General features: G+C 44.6%; 1 protein-coding gene across 3 annotated transcripts in view; it reads left to right on the forward strand.

Moving 5' to 3' along the window:
* Positions 1-20957, forward strand: part of Fli1 (Fli-1 proto-oncogene, ETS transcription factor) — a 117258-nt gene that overhangs the window by 54635 nt on the left and 41666 nt on the right. For 2 of the 3 annotated variants that reach the window (XM_047518568.1, XM_047518566.1), the window contains exons 2-3: positions 10884-11095; positions 20637-20791. In XM_047518568.1, the coding sequence (XP_047374524.1) occupies positions 10965-11095; positions 20637-20791 (286 nt within the window). In that variant the 5' untranslated portion in view covers positions 10884-10964. Of the gene's footprint in view, positions 1-4869; positions 4889-10883; positions 11096-20636; positions 20792-20957 lie in introns of those variants that run through there. The other variant, XM_047518567.1, reaches the window with a different exon arrangement.

Consider the following 20957-nt stretch of genomic DNA (forward strand, 5'->3'; position numbering starts at 1 on the left):
AACCTTCAGAAGGAAACAATTAAAACCATCTAGAAACCATGAGGCTAGGTAACTTGCCCATAGTCCCAGAACCATCAAAACTTTGCATTGACCCAAATGGTAGCTGTTACCTTTTGTTATAACAAGATTTAAAAGCAGCAACCTATGAAATGAAGAAGCAATGAAGTGATTTGCTTCCTTGATCCCTGGCCTTCATTTAACCTTAATCTTAACTGTGTTCCTGTGCCTGGAAGAGATTGCACCTAGCCTGTCTTCCCCCATCCCCAGCACTGTTGCTGGTATCAGAAAATCATTCTCCAGGTAAGGGATACATTCAAACCTGTAGCAACTCACATGGCACAGGCACCAGGGCACACACCCATGGAGGCACAGGGTGCAGGAGAACTGCTTTGCCAATTGTTGGCCCTCCAGTTGTCCTAGGAGAGAAGTGGGAGAGGAGGGGGCTTGGAAAAGGAGCAATTTAGCTCTATCTGTGACAATGTCTCAGTCTGTTTTCTGTTGCCATAACTGAAAACGAAAGTCTGGGTCATTTATAAAGAATAGAGGTTTATTTGGGTCACAGTTCTGGAGGCTAGGAAGTCTAAAGCACTGCACCTGCATGTGCTGATGAGGACTTCTTGCTGGTGGGGACTCTGTGTAGTCCCCAGATGGTGCGGGACCTCGCATAACGAACTTGGGTCTCTCTTCCTCTTCTTATGAAGCCACTAACGCAATCATGGGGCACCACCCTCATGACCTCATATACTCCAAATTACTTCCCAAAGGCCTCCTTTCCAAATATTATTTACATATTACTTTGGGGATTCAGTTTCAACATGAGTTTTGGAGGGGACAAGCACCCAGACCATGGCAGGCAGTATTCTGCTATTTTTAATGACTGGTACAACCACTTCAGTGAAATCAGAAATAATAAGAGTCCCAAAGCAAAATACACAGGGAACCACTTCTTCTGGGGCATCTTGATAGCCTTCTGAGACTGAAGCCACCCTGTTTCTACCCATGGCATCCGGTTTTGTTGAGATGGTTGGAGTTTCCTTATTATTATCACCCTGTGAGCCAGTGAGGATATTATTTAACCCTTCCTGCTCATCTGCATTGACAAGACCAAACAGAAGAGAACACTGAGACTCTTTAACCACAGTAAGCTCAGCATGCCACCCTCTCCCTGCCTTGTCCCTTCCACATCATTAAGTCCCACCTTAAGTCACCCCTACTTTGTTATCTGAGAGGAATTTCTTCCTCAGATGGTCATGTGTGACAAGCCATGCACAACAAACCATTGCCCACCCCTTTACTATTTTCATTGTCATCAAGAGATGGCAGCCTGCTCAGTGGTCAGACCCATTGTAAAGAAATAGAAAACAAAATGTACTGCAAAATTCTCTCTTCTTGGGGCTCACACAAGTTTCCTATCCCCCTTCCTGTAAGTTTCCACAATCAGCACTTTTTTCTTTTCAGCAATAAAAATCATTCTCTGTGGGAGGAGAACTTAGCTTTGATCTTTAGTGATGCCCTTTAAATGTGGTTAGGGTCAAACAAAGACTGAAAACTCAAAGGCAACAGGCAAAGGTACAACTCACCCATGGGAGACCAGGAGAAGCATCTAGTGGGAGTCTGTGATTAACAGAAGGCCATGGCTCTGGAGTCTGTTACATGGCATGCCCTTAAAGAACTCAGAGATCCTGTTCTCTGAACTCATTTAGGCTCATTCCCTTAATTTATTAAACCCCATTAAATAAAGTACTTTCATCTGCAAAGGATTCTAAGCCTATTAACTGGAAACTTGATTGGCTGGGTTTATGTGGGTCATTCACTGCAGAAGCTCTTTCCCCAGTAAGTGGAGATTAAAATGGCAGGGTGTGGTAGTCTATTTTGTGTTGCTGTAACAGAACACCACAGGTTGGGTCATTATAATGAACAGAAATGTTCATGGTTCTGGAAGTTTGGAACTCCAAAATCAAGGGACTACATCTAGTGAGGGCTTTTTTAAATTTTATTTATTTATTTATTTATTTATCTATTGCTGTGACATTCCATGGTGGATGGCAAAAGGGCAGGAGACTACACGAGAGAGAGAGAGAGAGAGAGAGAGAGAGAGAGAGAGAAGTTGTGAGTGAGAGGGGACTGAATGCTTTCATAACAAACCCTCTCCTGCAATAAAGACATTCATCCATTCATGAGACAGAGCCTTTCTGACTCAATCACCTCTTAATGTTCCCACCTTTCAACACTGTTATACTGGGAGTTAAGTTCCTAGCCCAAGAACTGTGGAGGACACATTCAAGCCATAGCAGAGAGGGAGAGAGCATTTAAAAGGGGAGATGATATTCAATAAGATGACTTTAGAAATTGGCCAGGTATTCTGAGCTCCATGGCAGATTGGGTTGTGGTTCATGCAGCCTAGTATTAGAACTGGCAAACTGGAAAGGGTTGTGGGAAATAGTATAAGCCTTGCAGTCAGGCAACCAGTGTGGAGACTCCCTTGATGAGAGATTTAGGGCAAGTATTTAGCCTCTTAAAGTCTTGGTTTTCTTTTCAATAATGTGAAGATCCTAACTCATATCTTAGAAGGTTGAATGAGGTCATGATTGTAAAAGTTCCTTGGAAACTTCATCTTAGCAAATAATACTTGTTCTACTTATTCTTTCTAATTTACAAACATGGTCCTTGTTTGATTTTTGCTTGATGTTGTTTGTCTTGTTGTTGTTTATCAGAACATAATTCCACTACATGGTTATCTGAGGAAGTCAGGCTGAGATTGATTCTCTTTCACTGTATGGAACTAATATGGTTATGCTTTGTGCCTCAGTTTCCCCACTAGCCAGCCATGGTACTGATTCCTGCCAGTGTCAAACAATCCAGTAAGAGAATACTCCGTCACCTCTGTGTCCTTTAAATATGGGGTCTGTGGTGACTGGTTTTTCATAGCATATGTTCTACAAAGAAATGACTAGTGGCATAAACCAACTCTGATGCTCATGAGTTATATCAACCTTCCTCTGGAGGTACACGAGTCAGAAAGTTGGTGCTGGATGTTGCCTGGTGGCCTCAGCTCCTCTCTGAGTGAACTTCTTCATACAGTTCTTCTGCTTAGGCAAGTTTGGGCTTTCTTACAGCATGGTGGCTCACTTCCAAGGCCCCCAGGAGAATGAGACAATGATAAGCAGGTGGGGGTAGTAATGCCTTTTACCATCTAACCTTGGAAGTCAGGCAAGGCCACTTCTATAATGTTCTATTTGTAGAAGTAATCAAAAACTCTTGTCTGGGTTCAAGGGGAAGGAAATGAACCCTGTCTCTTGATAAGGAGAAACAAAGATGAGAAATATTGCAATGGCCATTGGGGAAAAGACAACCATGCCCTGTGCAGAGGCATTTCCACTTAATACTTGATATCTAGGTGATGTTTCCCACCTTATTGTTTATCCAACTTTCCACAAAAACTTTCTCTTCCATTTTCCCATCTGCCCTCTAGGGAATGGCAGTAATGGGCAAGAAATGGGCATGTAGCTGGTAACTGAGGGTGAAGAAGCAAAAGGCTAGACCTAGCTAAAAGCAGACACCCTCTCTTGGAACTTGAGATGTGCCTTGGAGTGACCCCCCCCCCCCACTCTAGATTGGACATTCCTCCTGCTGCAGGGTCTGCTAGATTCCCAAAGCAGAGAAGACGGGGCTTTGCTCCCAAGAATCTTGTCTGCATTTTGTATGCTTTGGGGCTGGCAAGACAAGGGACTTCATGTCATTATGCAAAGAATGTAATAAAGAGCCAAAGCCCTTGTGCTCCCTGTGGTGACCTGGGTAACGGATATGCCAGAGATTAGCTTTCCAGAGTCCTGTACTGGGAGCAGCTACGTGGACCCACTGAGCAAGGGCAGCAGCAGGGAACTTGGTCTGGTTGTTTTTGACATTCCTTTCACCCACTGCCTCCAGCAAAGCTCGTCAGTCACAGAAAACCCTTCTGTTGAGATTCAGGTCAGGGCAGAAGGGAATAAAAGGAGAAGATACCATGAGAAATGAGTCCTTCTTAGGCCCCATGTCTTGAGTCATTCCCTGTACTGAAAATAAAAATTCAACCTAAGTATAAAGATGAACAAAGGGAAGTTTCCCCTCCATCATGGTACCTGGGACTTTTTCTCCTCTAACCATTTCACCTGAACCTGCAAATCCTATTTGTGTCCTTCTTGAAATGATGAAAATTTCTTTTGTGTATTGTGAATAGAATGGGGAGATCTTTGAAGCACTCTTTTTACCCTTCCTTGCCACTTTGGAGGCTTTAGCTAAGCTGCTTGGAGAGCTTTCTGGCTCATCATTCATAATCAGCCAGGCCATCCTGTGGCAAAGCTCTGACCACATCCTCCATCACTCAACTGACACGCACATGGAAAGTTGCATTTGACTTAACCTGAAGAAATCAAATAACAGAAGATAACTCTGTGAGTATTAAAAGACATATATATGTGTATACATGTATATACACAAACACTTATATAATTAAATTCCAAAATAAGTGAAAAATTTTGTTATTGAATCAGACACAGAGCATTCTTCTGATATTTATTGAGCACATGTTGTGTAAACAGCAATGTAAGCAGGTGCTGGCCACCTACAATTTTCATTGCCTTGGCTAGATGCTTCCCTCTCTCATTTGCATGACTATGAGCAATGGAGAGGGCTGAGCCATGAACAACATTCATGGTTTGAAAGGAAAAATGGAAATGCAGAATGGAGAAATAGGCCTGGTTTAAGAGGTCAGCAGGTTCATATTTCAGATTTTAACTCTTATCACCAAACCCACTAATTCTGAACCTTTTGAAAGCTGATCTTTTTTTTTTTTTTTTCCAATCATGAAACACAAGAATATTTCCAGTGGCTCCTGAATATGCAAGACATAGTGAGTATTCAGTAAATATCTGTTACTGGGATTAATGGAATGGTACTTTCTTCTTCTTTCTACCTCAGCCAGAGCCCACACAAATAATTTACCAGGGTGTTCTGGTCAAAATTAATGGTGAAAGGTGGAACATGGGGATGGCAAGCTCCAGACCAGTGAGAGGGAAGAAGTACAGAGTGAGAGAGACAGAAAGACATCCTCCTCTGCAAGGAGAGGATGCTATCGGAGAGATGAAATCTTTCCAAGATGTCAAAAGCAAGAGGAAGAACAAGGAGCAGAACTTCAGGGGACCATCTGCCTTGTTCAGGAGAGCAGTGATAGGGACACACCAAATGTCCACAACTCTGAATGACAATTTGAATTCCTTCCATAGGCTTTATTTAAAAGAGAATGCAAATAATAAAGTAAGATGTGTGCGTAGTATTTAGAAAATTACCATCCATGGACAAGAAGTTACAGAAGACTTAAGAATCATCGTTTTGCATTCCAAACACCTTCTATTTATCTTTCTTTAAATGCCTACTAACTAACTCAGTTATGCGACACATACTTACTGAGCGTCTGGCAGACTGGGTCCTATACTAGGTGCTGGGGCCTCCTTGTTGACAAGGCAAGGAACATCTACTCTTTTGCTCACATCCCAATTCTTACATGCAGTTTAAAATGATTTGAAACCTGCATAGTTGAATGAGTCAGTGAATCAATGAGTCAGTCAAACAATTTTCCCATTCATGAATTCAGCCTCAACTGACTCATTCATTTGGAAGTATTTATTTAGCACCTGTTGGATACCAGGCACCATTCTAGGCACTAGGAGAGGAAGTTTAAGCATAATATTATTATGTAACCTAAGGACTCAAGTGTAATAATCAGAAAATAAATAATGCTCATGGGTCCAAGAGCAGTGATTGTATATCACTGTGGCAGTAAGGTATGAAATGACCTTAGTGGTACAGGAATCATGGCAGGAAATGGTTTACTGTGTCTGAAGGTGTCAGAGGACCTCTCCAACATTTGTGTCTAGTCTTGGAGGATGCATGTGTATCCATGAAGGGCAATGTGGGTCTTAGTCAAACTGGAGTTAGTTTAAGTAAAGGGGAAATTTTTGAGAGTATACAAGGACCTTCCTGGAATCAGGCAATAGGACCCCCAAGTCTGGACAGTTACCCCTAAAGAGTTTATGATCCAATTGGGAGGACAGAAAGTTCCCAGGAAAGAACCAGTAAATGATGGCAGCAGACTTGGACTTGAATCCCAGATCACACTCATTTCCAGTGTGAATGAGCAATTATTTTACTTCCCTGGGTATATATTTTCTCATCCTTAAAAAATAACTGAGGTGATAAAAGTATACCTATCATACAATTGCTAGGAGTATTAAATTAATGTAAACAGTGTTTTACACTTAATAGGTGTTTGCTAATTGTCCACTACTTTTGTTTTCTGTAATGATGACACAGGTGTATTGTAAGTGATAAGTTGATATGCTAAAGGCATCTTTCCCAAATTGGGTAATAAGGAGTGTCCTCACCCAGACGTATATGTCATTAGCCACATATACCCTCTGGCTCACGTGCCAGCAGGAGATTATGTGATGGAAGCATTTCTATGGACCAAATATAGATCATTTGCTTTGACTCAGAACTCAAAACTGCCATCCCAAGCAATTCCCCCTTGCTGCAGCCCTCTGGGAAAGGGGTACCATGGGATACTAATGTGTGGGCATACTTCCTTGCTGGGAGCAGAGACCACATCCATCCTTTTGGTTTAGGGCTCAGCGACTGAGGGACCAGAGCATCTGACCTATAGTCCCAGCCTTGCCAGCATTCAGCAATGGAAAGGTGCTTCTATGGATTCAAATTACTGAACTAGTTCATAATTACAACTATGGAGGCTAGAAGAAACTCCAGAGCTGGTGCACACAGGGACAGGGAGCCCACTCCTCCTGCCCTTCTCATTTTGAAGTCAGTTTTTATGTAGTATGATCTAAAGCAAAATGGACTCATTTTATGAATTAGATCTTCAGTGCCCCAAGTCCATAGAAGAAGCAAACTCATTAAAAACTAAAGGAACTTACTCTCTCTGAAAATGGTTTGTGAATTTGTGTGTTAATGTTCGTCCTGCATCCAGACTATTGTGCCAGTGTTAAATGTTTATTGACAACTCAGTGGAAAGTTCTTGAACATCCACAGGGTGCTCATTTCTGTAAAGAGTTTTAGGTACAAGTAAGAGTGTCAAGTTTAAACTTTATAAACATGGAAGAGTTTAAGTAAAGAGCTTTAAAAGACGCATAAAGTAGCCACGGCTTCACATGTGTAACAAGCAGCAACTATTGCATTGGAAGTGCCTCAGCACGTGGCTTCTCACCTGATGACAGCTGCCCCCCAGTGCCTGCATCCACATCAAATTACCCTAGTGACTTTGAGTCCTCAGCTGTGACACAGCAGCCAGCTGACATCACCCATCAGCAATTCCCCTGTTCCACCTGCTCCATCCCTGTCCCCATTATTGATGCCTACTATCCCCAAAGCAGTTTGGAGAATCTCACTGCCACTGCCCAACATAAAAATGACAATGTGCTTGCTAAGAGCATGGGCTCAGGTTTGAATGGCAAAAGGGTGCAATTTACCTGCAAAAGCAGCAAGAATAATTTCCCCAACTCTTAATTTTTTCCTGGGTCCAAAGTCAGCTTGTTTGGGATCCCATCTCCCCAAATCTTTAATTCCTATTTTGTCACCCTCACCAACTTCCCCTCACTAGATTGGATTTTCAAATTCAGAGCAGTAAAGCCAGACAGGAAACCCTGTCCTTGGTCTTCTCTCTCTTTCCAGTTTCCATCATCAATCATTTCTTCTCTCTCCATTGTGTGTGTGTGTGTGTGTGTGTGTGTGTGTGTGTGTGTGTAATGCCCACACACATGTGCATATGCTCAAGCAGTATTTTCACCAGGCTTTTAAAAGGTCAAAAGAGTCAAAGTATTTTCAGAGACAGTTTCAGGAACTGAGGAAGACCCACGTAATTTACAGAATAGCAAGGACTGACTGTGCATCCAGGTGAAAGGGCAAAGAAAGGATATCACAGCCAAAGGATAAATTCCACGACCCAAAAGTACATATGAGTAGGTTTTGTTTAGTGAAGCAGGTGAGAAGAGTTAGAATTAGCCAGAAGTTGTGGTAAAGGGAAGGTCATGCAACATAAGGGTATGCAGATGGTAAGGCAAAGCTGAGTTGGTGGGAAAGGGCAGGTTTGCCATGATAGGTATCAATGAGTCTTGGAGAGGTTTGAACAAGCATCGTGGCTGGATCACAGCAGTATTCACAACTTTCAAAGGAGCTAGAGCTGACCCAGCACTGTGCACTAGGGACCAGATGAGGGGAGAGTATGTAAGTGTGCAGCAAGGAGGAGTCTGCAAGAGGAAAACTGCCTGTGCCTGGTCAGGGACATGGACTGGACAGAATTAGGGTCATTCTGAGTGGACCACTCTCTTCCTTGACTAAAGTTTCCTTTGATTGTGAACTACATTCTAAAGGAGACTTCAATTCTGAGATGAGTTTGAACAAGCTTTGCACCTACACTCTGTCCCATGATATATTTTTTTCTCACTGTGCGTTGCTTACTTCCTTAAGCAGTCTCTCCAAGGTCTATCTCCTGGACCCCAGTTTCCCCTTATCTGTTCTCTGTTGTAAGCTCTTTGCTGCAAATCTTGGTTTTGCCATTGGTGTGTCACACCCTTGGACTTGGCAATTCTGCCTTCTCTTGCTTTTTGGCCTACCCTCTTGTGGTAATGATGGTAGGATCCTTTTGCCTTTCAGCAGATCATTCCTCCTGGTCTGCCTCCCAGACCTCTTTGCCTCTGCTATTCCAGTACATTCTCCCCACAGTCAGAGGAGTGAGGTAGGAGAAATTATTTTACTGGAAACCCCACGATTCAAGCATGATAAACCCAGAGTCTAGGCCGCTCTCCACAGCAAAGGATGATACCTGATTGCTAAATGTTCTCGCCTTTCATAACAGAACTGTGGGAATCATTCCTCAGCATTATCATCAAAATTGCACTTGTGGGTCCTAGGTGGTCATGAGTCTTCTGGTCCTGTTGTGCAGAACCCAGGAATTTCAAATTTTCAGGGTCAGCCCTCTGAGAAGTTATAACATCACACTTTTCAACTTGGAACTATAATGCCTTGTACCCAGGTAACAGTTCAAAATTTGTTTGGGATGTGGATGTAAGGTTGACCCCTAACTAAAATGGACAGTGAATGCAATAACCAAAAGAAAAGTGGTCCTGAAAGGCACAGTTTTCCTCTAAACATTAGATAAGGACATTAGGTGGAAAACGAAGGGTCCCAGCAGATCTCAGGTCTGAAAGAAGGGATATTCAGCCATCTGGAAGGCATTTGTTCTGGAGGACACCTTCAAGGCAGGAATGTGAATTCCACAAGAAATGTGGACAAATCTCAGACTTAAAAGGTGCTATTCATTTATTACTATATTTTTAAGTAAAGGCAGTGTATATGTTTCTAGGGCTGCCATGGCAACATAGTAAAGACTAAGTGACTTAAACAACAGAGATTTATTTGCTCACAGATCTGAAGGCTGGAAGCCCAAGATTAGGGTGCCAGCAGGATTGATTTCCTCTGAACTTGTAGCCCTGGCTTACAGAAAACTAGCTCACTCGCCTCTCTGTGTGCACACATCCCTGCTATTTCTTTGTGTGTCCAGATCTCCTTTTACCACCGAATGGCTTCATTTCAACCTATTCACCTTTTTGAACGTCTTATCCCAAATATAGTCTCAATCTGAGGTACTAGGGATTAGGACTGGGACATATGAATTTTTAGGAGCATAATTCAGCACATAAAGGATAGCCTAAGGGAATCTTTGAACACTAATAATCATCATTGCTAACATTTATTTTCACTTACTATGTGCCAAAGATTGTTGTAAGCACTCGTCATGGATTATTTCATAATCTTCTTCTTCATAATCATATAGTATACACAAATAGGTTCTATATATTATAAACCATTTTTTTCTGAAAAATGGTAAACTTAATTTGATGTAATAACCTATGGTGAATGCTCTGCTCCAGAATCCCTGTGGCTTAATGTGACTTGGAATAATGAGAGATTCCTGTCTTCATCCTTAGGTTAGTGGAAATCTTTGGAAAGTGCAAGTTTTTTTCAACCCATGACCTCCAAAAACTGAACCTGCTTCAGGGAGACTATGAGTGGATAGGCCATAGAAACAGGGTGACTTGCAGCCCTAACTGTCCCTCCATATATCTGTTCTTATTCCCATCTTCTTTGTCAGGCTGAATCATCAAAAATTAAATTAGGATGAACCAGCACATGCTGCAGAGATTTCAGCAAACTCCTGGGCATTTAGTCTCAGCTATTACAGATCTTCTCATTGAACCAGCCTGAAACTCGGTGAAAAAGCTAGTCTTACTCCTGTTTACAGATAAGGAACCTGAAACTGAACCAGTAACAGTCCTAAGTGCCACTCTTATCTTGTATGACCTTGAGCTAGATGACCTCTTTCATTAGGTCTCACTGGCCTCAGATGTAGAATAAATTCTTATTCTCATTTCCCCCTCATAGCTTGACTAGTCTGCACAGCTAATACCAGGCACTAGTGCTTATGTCTGAAAGGATCCCATAGTCAAGCCCCACCTCAACACTACATTCCATGTGGTGTAACCACTGTTTCTGGCTTCCCACAACCCCACTCACCTTTTTGGGGTTCCCAGCTTATAGCCCCAACAAATGAGCCCACTTCTAAGGATCTTCCATTCCAACTCCAGGGTAACTAACAGAGAACTCAAGTTTGCATATGGGTAAACGTGCCCCTGAGGGTGTGAGTCAATCAACCATGGCACAGTGGGGACTTCCGGGCAAGCCCGGAAGCACTGGGTCACCCTGCCAACTCAAAGTGAGAGTGCCACTCTCCTGGGTAAAGAGTGACACTGGGCTTTGTCTCTTCTCTGGCCTTGCAGGAGGCTCTGTCGGTGGTGAGCGACGACCAGTCACTCTTTGACTCAGCATACGGAGCGGCGGCCCATCTCCCCAAGGCCGACATGACCGCTTCGGGGAGTCCTGACTACGGGCAGCCCCACAAAATCAACCCCCTTCCACCGCAACAGGAATGGATCAATCAACCTGTGAGGGTCAACGTCAAGCGGGAATATGACCACATGAATGGATCCAGGTAAGTCCACCAGATCTGCATGGAGCTGGGAGAAGCTCCAGGTGACCTAGTCATGCAGATCTTCACTAAGCAGCTGCTGGCACATAGGGCATTTGCAGCAGATGAGGCTTTGGTGCTTGGCCGGGGAGCTTGTGTCAGTCCCCAGAGAGCTGAGGCAAGACGGACTGCAGAACTGAAGGCTGGAGTTGAAGTAGGTCAGAAAACTCACCTGGATCTCTGAGTTCAGATGCATCCCATAGAGGCCAGGTGAGAGTCAGGACCCTGTGCAGATACTCATGGAATACCAATTTTGTGTCAACCAAGCACAGGTCTGACCCCTTTGGGGAAAAACTTAGCAATAAGATACTACCCTCTCTCCTGTTGAAGATATTAATGTCTCTTGGTGAGTCTCACCAGAGCAAAGACCAAAGCATTCTAGTAAGGGGGAGAACTGGTGAGAAGACAAAGCTCACATAGCACTGCCTGTGCCAGGGAGAAAGTGCTGCAGCTGGATGGTGTGTTATGAAGGATACTAGGAAAAATGTCCAGGGTGGGTGAAACTTGGTAGAAATGGAGATAGGAGAATCCAGGGAGAGAAAAATCAGAGGAGCAAGGAAAGAGCCCAGCCTTGTGAATAGGTAGCCTGGGTTTCAGGTTCTGCCTCACCATTTGGGACAAACCATCTAACTTCCTCAGAATACTAGCTTTCTCATTTCTAAAACAGAGTTTAGAAATCTTCACAGCCTTTCTTCATAAGCTTGTCAACTCTGGTACAACGAGGAAAGGACCCAAGGTAGTGCCTAGGACTAAGAAAATGTTCAATAGTGATAGCAATCATGCTGAAAGTCTTGAAAGAGAGAAAATATTAGTCTCTTTAATTATCTGATCATTCCTTACAAAGACACTTGGGCTAAAGAACAAGGAGATAAATATAAAAAAGGAAGAAAGGGTCCTGACTGGCAAACTAAGAAAATAGGCCATTCGTGACACTGAGCATCATCAGAGACTAGTGAGCTGACAATCTTGGTGCACAGTGGGTGAGGACAAGAAAGTCAGATAAGTGAAAAAGTTACTCAAATATCTCAGATAGGAAATAATAAAGTTCTGAACTAGTGTAATGCTAATAATTAAAAAAATCAAGAAGAATAGATATATAAGGGATATATCAAAGAGATAATTAACAGGGCTTATGTAAGTAAATATTAAAGCAAGTGAGAGGAAAGAATCAGAGATGTCTGGAGCCTGGATTTTTTTGAAGGATGATGCTGTTCGCAGACATAGGAAGGTGGGGAGAAGAAATGCTTTGGGGAGGAACATCAGTGTTCCCTTTGAGATGCATTGTGAGCAATTACTACAACATTCATATAAAAATGTCTGCTAGGCTTTGGAAATCGAAGTTCCAATAATATTTGGGGGTTGGAATGTAGGTTTGGGCATCATCTTTTAGGAGCTTTAACAGTGCAAGTGGATGAGTCATGGAGGAAACAGATCCAGGGAAAGAAGAGAGAAGAGAGGGGAAGGGAGGGAGAGCTCCTGTCTCAGACCTGAACCCCTAGCCCTCCCACATTTCAGTCTACTAACTAAAACCAGTCACTGGGATCTCAAATTCTAGGATTTTAGTAAAGCTCAGAGATTCTGGGACAGGAGCCCCTCAAATGTGTTTCTCTTGGCAGAGGGAAAAATTACCATGCTGTAGTTCCTAATAGTCACAGGGCAGAGTTGGCCAAGCATTTTGCCATATTCTCTTATTCCTTCGCACCCCACCCCTCCTGGGAGGCAGATATTGTAACTCCATTACTACCAGGAAAGGCCCATTGGACTCCGAGGGAAAACCCCTTGTTTAAGGATCTAGAAGAGGCAAAGGATCTGGAAGGGGCAAAGCTAATGCTGGCTTTCTGGGGCCTTGGGCATCTTGTGCCTCTTCCTCTCTGCCTGTACAGCATGTTTTTGTACAAAGGTCTCATTTCTGCTAACACCTGCTAGTAAGGAGACCTGATCAACAATGGCTGCCAAACTGTTCTGACCACATTGAGCTTCCAATGCTTGTTGAAAATCCAGATCCCACCACTGGAGATTCTTTGGTCTGTGGCACCTAAATCTGACCACTGCCCACCTCCACTGCACCCCCTTCCAAGCCAGCAGTGCCTCTCCAGGGCTGCTGCAAGAGCATCCAGTCCTCTGTTCTTCCTCTTACCTTCCTGAGTCTATTCTCCAGACAGCAAACAGCCAGTCATCCTTTCAAAATATTTAACCCTCTTGCTCAAAACCTTTTATGGCTTATGACAAAACCCGAATCCTTAGCATGGCCCAATCGTCCCTCCCACATCTTCTCCAGTCCCTCTCTAGCTCATTCCTCCCTCCACACCAGCCGGCAGACCCTAGCAGCTCCTGGATCCCTAGGCACACTTCTGCCTCAGAGTGCCTGGACTCTGGAATTCCTTCTTCCTAGAATATTCCTATTCTATCTATTCGTGTGACTCCTTTATAAGTTCCAGGTCTCCCTAGATGCTGCCTCTTCAGAGGCCTTCTCTGACCACCTGATCTGAAGTAGCACCTGGGTCATCATCTCCTTTTAACCTGCTTGAATTAGTTCTCATCGCCTCCTGCACTAAGACACTGGCAGGCCTTTTGTTCACCGAGCAGTGCCTGACACATGATGGCATCAATAGTTGTTTAAATACATGATTAAATGAATGCAGGGCGAAGCAGACTCAAAGGTGAAGTTGTTTATTTAAGGTCATGCAGGTACAGGTTGAGTTTTCCTTATCTGAAATGTTTGGGACCAGAAGTGTTTCAGATTTCAGGTTTTTTTTTTTTTTCAGATTTTGGAATATACATATATACATAACGAGATATGTTGGGATGGGTTCCAAGTCTAAACACAAAATTCATTTCTGTTTCATATACACCTTATACACATGGCCTGGAGGTAATTTTATACAATATTTTTGGTGCTTTTGCATTTTGACTGTGACCTGTCATATGAGGTCAGGTGTGGAGATTTCCACTTGTGGCGTCATGTTAGTGCTCAAAAGTTTGGGAACTGGGGGCATTTAGGATTGGGGATTTTTGAAATAAGGACACTCAACCTACAAATAGTAAATAAGCCAGGGCAGAAACGCAGCTCTACTGACTTAACCCCTATCATGTTGACTCTGGGTTGGTGCTCAAAGGCTGTATTTATGAGCCCACTGCTCCCTCCCTTGCTACTAGAGAAACCTCAAGCACTCAAGGATACTAATCCTGGGCAAAGAAGGGCCCCCAAGGAAATGGATGTTTAGAACCCATTCACCAACTGGTACCCAACTCTGGTCACCAGAATCCAGCTGAAGGAAGGCTGTACAAATACCTCCATGAGCCATCTGGATATTTACCTGACTTTGGTTGCACAAAGCAGCCTCTGCTTAAGATTTACCTGTCCTGATGCAGAACATCAGCAGGGGACCAAGTAGGTTCGGAAGTATTCTCACCCAGCCTGGGGACACAAAGGTGATCCAGTGAACTCTCAGAGCCAAGCAAGTTAGGCACAGAAGTGGCCAGCACCTCATAAATATTTAAGCACTCACATGTGAGTCATATGGCAGAAGCAAGGAGAAAGGATTTTTAGAAAGAAAAGGTAAAACCATGTCAGAGCCCATTATTTAATTGTGCAAAAAGAAATGACATGAAGAAATAGATATCAGACTATTTACATCTCTCATCCCACATGCTGTGCTGCTCCTATTCTCTGAGTATTACTGATAATGGTACTCTGTCACTTATATGTGATTTCACTGTTTTTGGTGGACTAATTCACCATAACACAGAAGATAGGTGAGGTTGTTGTAAATGTTTCTAACTTCAGATGAGAAAACCAAAGCAAGGTACACAACTTGGGATAGCTTGGCTCATGGATGGACCCCTGCTGTCCAGTGCAATAGCCACTAGCCCTGTATTGCAACTGAGCACTGGAAATATGGCTACTCCAAAATTGAGATGTTCTCTTCAAATCACACACTGGGATTAGGAGACTTAATATGAGGGAAAAAAATGTAAAACATCTTGTAGATTATTGATTATGCTAAAATAATCACTTGACTGTATTGAGTTAATATATTGTTAAAATTCATTTCATTTATTTTTTTAATTTTAAAATGTGATGATTAGAAAGTTTAAAATGATCTGTGTGGCTCATATGTGTGACTCACAATCTGCTCTGACTGGACAGTGTTGGGTCAGAATGTTTTGGTCTGCCCTGTGATTCAGAGTGCATTCCCTCCATGATCTTTGATAAACATGGGTTTCTGAGTTACTCCTTCATGTATATTAGAGGCCTCATAGATATTTGTGTCTCTCTTAGGAAGGAGGTAGTCTGTACGCCTGATGCTGCAATGCCCTTTTGCTTTCCATCCCAGCGGCAAGCCATCTGGTCCAGGAGCAAAGGGTCAAGTGGAGAGCCTGAGGTCTGAGGAGCTCAGAGCAGGTCTGGGTTGCCCAGTCCATGGGAGGTCTGCACTCTCTCTCTCTCGCTTCCTGTCTTCAGGTCGTGGTTGAATCTGGTAGGATGGGCTACCCTTGGTCCATAGGTACAATGTTGGATATAGACTTCAGCAACTTGATCCAAGTTGTGGTCTGTAAATAACTCTCAGCTGCATCCTGTCTCAACCACAGGGATTGGGAAAAACATCCCATGAAAGAAAGAATTATGTTTTATAGAAGAGAAGCAAGGGCTTACTTGCCTTAGGAGCCTGGCATTCACGACCTGACCTGAGTGTCAGCCTGCCCTGATACTCCTTGTACTGGCCAACAGTATCAGGATGCGTCAAACACCCAGAGACTCAGATTCCACATTCAGAAATATAAGATTCCTGCACCCTATAATTTGTGCCTCTCAGAATGCCTCTCCTTAGCACCTTCCCAAATTCCCATGTTCTGAACCTTGCCACACATAACCTGGATGGGGAGCCATCCTCAAGTTTCTGGAAATGTTATCAGCCTCTGCAGTGTGTGGAAATGAGTCAAGTCTGCCTTGGCTGCAGATTTGTGGGCCTGATGATATAACTTGAGTTCAGTCATTCTAAGTTGAATGGGAAGTTAAATGTGTAGTTTAAAGGGGTAACTTTTGGGGCGAGTCTTTGAAACGTCCTTTCATCCAAATTTCCAAGATTGTCTTAAAGCTTAACAGTTTGCAAGGCACTTTTGAAAATTTTTAATAATCTGTTAAAAGCAGTATTCATTGAACACACAAAAATAAAAGCAGAGGAGTAAAGAGTTTATGTCCAGTGACTGTGACAAACGGTAAGGGCTACAGAGCCCTGGTCAGTTTAGTTGTGGCCTGCTGAGCCATGGCTTCCGGCTGCCCTGAGATGGAGAGACTCTGGGTTATACTCTCAGAGCCACCACGTCCTCCCTGCTCTATTGTGGCAGCCCCTGTCCTTCTTGTCACCTGTCCTACTACTGTCAGCTGCTTGTGGGCCCCAACCCCTTGCTAGCTGCAAGTGTAGTTCTCAATACAAATTAGCAGCAATGCAGGCAGCTGAATGGCAAAGCCTCTTCCCCCTTCCGTGCTCCCCCTCCTTTCCTCCCTCTTGTTTTCATCGCGCCCTCTTCACAGGCGCCAGCTGCCTCATTAAAGAGCAGTCTTTATGCTGGGCTTCACCTGTACCCACCCTTAGCAGTAGCTGTTGAGCCCCATGGCCACACTGTCTGGCGGAGGCACAGAGAATGGAGGGAAGTCTGGCAGGCGAGCGGGAAAGGTATGGCTTTCCTTCTTTCTTGCCCTGAGCAGTTGGAGGAGGGCCAGCCAGGAAAGAGCAATGGGCAAGGGTGGGTGGGTGTCAGGGCTTCTCCATAAGGTTACCCTTTTCAGGACCTAGCACAGAGAACTGGGACCAAGGACAGGGCCTTGTTCCAGAAATTGCTCCTGCAGACAGATCATTTGCCTGGCTAAGAAGCAGGTGTACCCAGTGCTGGAGGAGGGAGGGAGGAGGAAAGCAGAGCCAGAACTTCTATGGGCTAGTGAACAAGGAGTTTCCACTTGCCAGACAGCCCCAATGGCTGTCCAAGAAAGAGAACCCCACTCCTCATCTGCACCCACTTCTCAAGTGATACTTGTTACTCCTTTCCTTCCAAGGTCCTGAATCAGTTAGATTTTACCAAATGTTTCATCTTTTCATACTTATTTTCCTCTATTCCTAGCATCAGGGACCAACCCTGCCATTCGTACCCACTGTGTGTGGCCATAAGCCATTAACAATCACTTTCTTTTGGTGGTTCTTGAAGTTCTAATCTCTCTACATGGCAAGAGCTCGGTTTTAAGTTCAGAAATCCCTAGAGGCCCGGCTGATGTGGAGAAGAATTTTTCAAAAATTATCTCCCCATATTCATAAAGGGAGAAGCCCATGGAATAAGCACCTCCCCTTCTGCTACCCCCTGCCCATGGAGTCTGGTTCTGGGCACCCTCCAGGGGAAGTGTGTGTCCTGTCAACTCCACCCTCTCCCACAGAGATCCCCCAGCCAATGAGAACCTTGCTCTCTTGGTTTCAGGCCAACTTAATCCTCCTCACTTCTCTGGCACTTGGATGGTTTCACAACTGACAAGGATCTGAGAAAAGTTACCATATTATGTGGTGTGTGTGAGTTGTGCACTTATGCATGCACATATGTGGTGTCACTTGTGCACACATGTGAGTGTATGTGTATGTATTATGTATGTTATGTGTGTGCACAAATGTCTCATGTGTTCTGTGCATGAAGATAGTACTGTGTGTGTTTGTATTATGGGACAGAGTGAGTGTGTGCTGTATGTGTGTGAATGCATGCGTGTATGTTTTGTGGAGGGTGCACATATATGTGCATGTACATTATGTACTTATGGTGGAGTATATACATGTGCATATGTGTGTATATGTGGTGGAATATGTAGGCACATGAATGCATGTTTGCATTGTTTATGTGCGATGGAGTGTGTAATACATGGTAAAGTGTAAATGTTTGCAGTGTTTGTGTGTTGTGCTTGTCATGTGTGGTGGAGGTGGACTATGTGCACATCTGCATTGTGTTTGTTTTGTGGGTGTGTGTTTGTGTGTGCATATTCACACATACATGGCAGTATGTGCATGTTTGCATTGTATGAGGTATATGTGCATGGGTGTGGTAGAGTGTGTAATGTGGAGTATGTGTGTGCATATTTATGTGAATGTGTGTATATGTGGTGGAGTGTGTGTCAGAATGCATTTTTGCATTGTGTGTGTATGTCATGTAGTGGAATTTGTGTGTGCACATAGGGTACAGTGTGTGCATGTTTGCACTGTGTATGTGTGTTGTGTGTTTAGGTGTGTGTATGTTGGAGTGTCTCTGCGTGTGTGTGCGCGGGTGCATGCGCACATGTGGTTAACCATGGGGAGGGTGGAGGGACCGCACGCTCAGGCCAGCTCAGCTCAGACGCGGCACCAGGGTTGACTGGGACTGCTTCATCTCAGGCCAAGTCCTTCAACAGCAGAAGCCAGAGGGCCAAGCGCTGGTGAAAAGCCCTGATGTGCTACTGCCTCCCCTCCGACTGCCATGGGGACATTAAACCTTCAACGATCTGGGACTCTGACGGCTGGTTCTTGGTTCTCTGCCTGGAAAAACAGTAGGCGAATAGTAAAACCTTAAATTCTAACATGTGTAAGTTATACATCTTATTTTCATTTTCAGCCCATGTTCCCTCTGTAAGACATCAGGAAAAAATTACCGTCTGACTTCTAATATCTCAGTGGAGCATTTATCTCCCAGCTATGATAAGTGATCTTCAATATTTTTTTCCTTTCAGATTAAGAAACAAATTCATTTAATTTTCTTTATTGAATGTGCTCAGGCCTCCCCCGCCCTGCCCAAGTCTCTGGAAGCCCTGGACTGTTCCCTTTCTTCCTGGGCTGGGAACTGCTCCCCCGGCTGTGGGGATGGGTGGGTCCCTATCTGGCACAGCGCTGCTCCTTAAGGCCTCTCAGTGGTCCCTTCCTGCCCACGGCAGAGTGACAGAGGGCAGCAGCCAGCCCTTTGGAATGTCTGGAGAGGTTAGCAGCACGGAGCTGGAAAGCTGTAATCTGAACCTTATCTGACCTCCTTGGTCTGAAGGCCTGGTTTGGAGCTCTCAGAGAACTGGCTGTCTCCCAGGCTGCCAGAGCTGATGCTTGCTGCTTGGTCTAACTGTGCCTGCAGCCCCTGCTTGGACTTCCAGGGGTCTCCTCTGGTCCTGCTGCCAGAGGATCTGAGTCGGAACTAGACATGACAAGACGGCCCCTCCCCAGACATGCTGGGAGGTCCACGACAATGGACTGGGGGATAAATGGAGTGTTTTGCCTACTGGCTCTGGGGCACCAGGTGGCCACAGGGGGTGTGTCAGCCCACTCTCCAGAGGGTTGCTCTATCACTACGCTGCAAAATACCAGGTGTTAATTGAATCGTGACCAAGTTGGGTGATGTGCTTTCTCCCTTGTCCATTTTCAGATTGCATCCTCTGTGAACTTGGTGGTCAGGGCTGCAAAACTCTATCTGGGCCACAACCTCTATCAAGTTGTAGTTCCTGGATTCTATTCCTCCTTCACATAGCAATCAGCTCTTTTACACATGGGTTTTGGTAGAGAAACTTAACACTGAGTCCTGCATCCTTTAAATTGTGTGTGTGTGTTTGTGCGTGTGAGAGAGAGAGAGCACACGCGTGCGTTGCTGGGGATTGAACCCAGGGCCTTGTACATGCTAGCTAAGCACTCTACCACTGAGCCACACTCCCAGCCTATGTCCCCCACCCTTTTTTTAAGTACTGGGCATTGAACCCAGTCCCTTAAGCACACTAGGCCAGCACTCTACCACTGAGCAACATCCCTAGCCTGCATCCACATTTACTATCTTTGTGACTCTGGGCCAGTCACCCCCACCTCCATTTCCTTAACTGTAAGAAGGAGATAGTAACCTTGCTGTACCTATCTTGGAGGGTTATTGGGAAATTCAAATATAACAGAATGTGACAGATGTGTTAAAATGATATATGTGTAATAAAAATAGCTCACGGAGAAAACATTTATCACTTGCCTCCCCTGTAAGGCACCATGTGGGCTACTAGATTAAATAAAGAATGTAATGACATCACCTCAAGAAATAATATGGCAGGAGGAAGGTTGATGCCAAGTTAACAATCACACAGTGTGACAAGTCCTATAACCAGCGCAGACAGAGAGCTATGGGACTGTGGAGAAGGAGTGACTGGGAGCGGGGACTGGAAAGAGGAAGGGTTGCCTGGAAATTAGGCGAAAACTGCAAGCTGCAGTTAGGTTGGGAGGGCCGTAAGGCCATACAGAGCAGTTCACTCAGGAGCTGCCAAACATTTTTAAGTACCCTAATTATAGGATTGGGATTTGCAGAAAGCTCTGGTGGCACTGTGGAGGAGGGCAGTAGACTTCCTCGTCTCCATCATCATCATTGCACTAAGGTGGACTGGAAGTGGCTCCACGGGTATCTGAGTGATGGCCTGTCCTTCTGAGGCTAGGGCAAGCTGCCCCCATCGGGAATGACTTCCTCTGGGCTTTGTCTCCTCTCACTCTAGGGAGTCTCCGGTCGACTGCAGCGTTAGCAAATGTAGCAAGCTTGTAGGCGGAGGCGAGTCCAACCCTATGAACTACAACAGCTACATGGACGAGAAGAACGGCCCCCCTCCTCCCAACATGACCACCAACGAGAGGAGAGTCATTGTGCCCGCAGGTACCTTGGGAACCAGGCTGCCTGGCCAGCATTCACTTTGCCACTCTTTGGGGGCTGTAGTGGAAGGGTAGGCCTGCTCCAGGGGGCATTGAAACCTTACCTGGTACCCTAGTCTCCATGGAAATGCAAAATTAGGAAAGCTGTTCATCTTCCCTGACTCCCTAGC

This window comes from Sciurus carolinensis, chromosome 11, assembly GCF_902686445.1.
Source record: "Sciurus carolinensis chromosome 11, mSciCar1.2, whole genome shotgun sequence".
In the NCBI taxonomy this organism is placed as follows: Eukaryota; Metazoa; Chordata; class Mammalia; order Rodentia; family Sciuridae; genus Sciurus; species Sciurus carolinensis.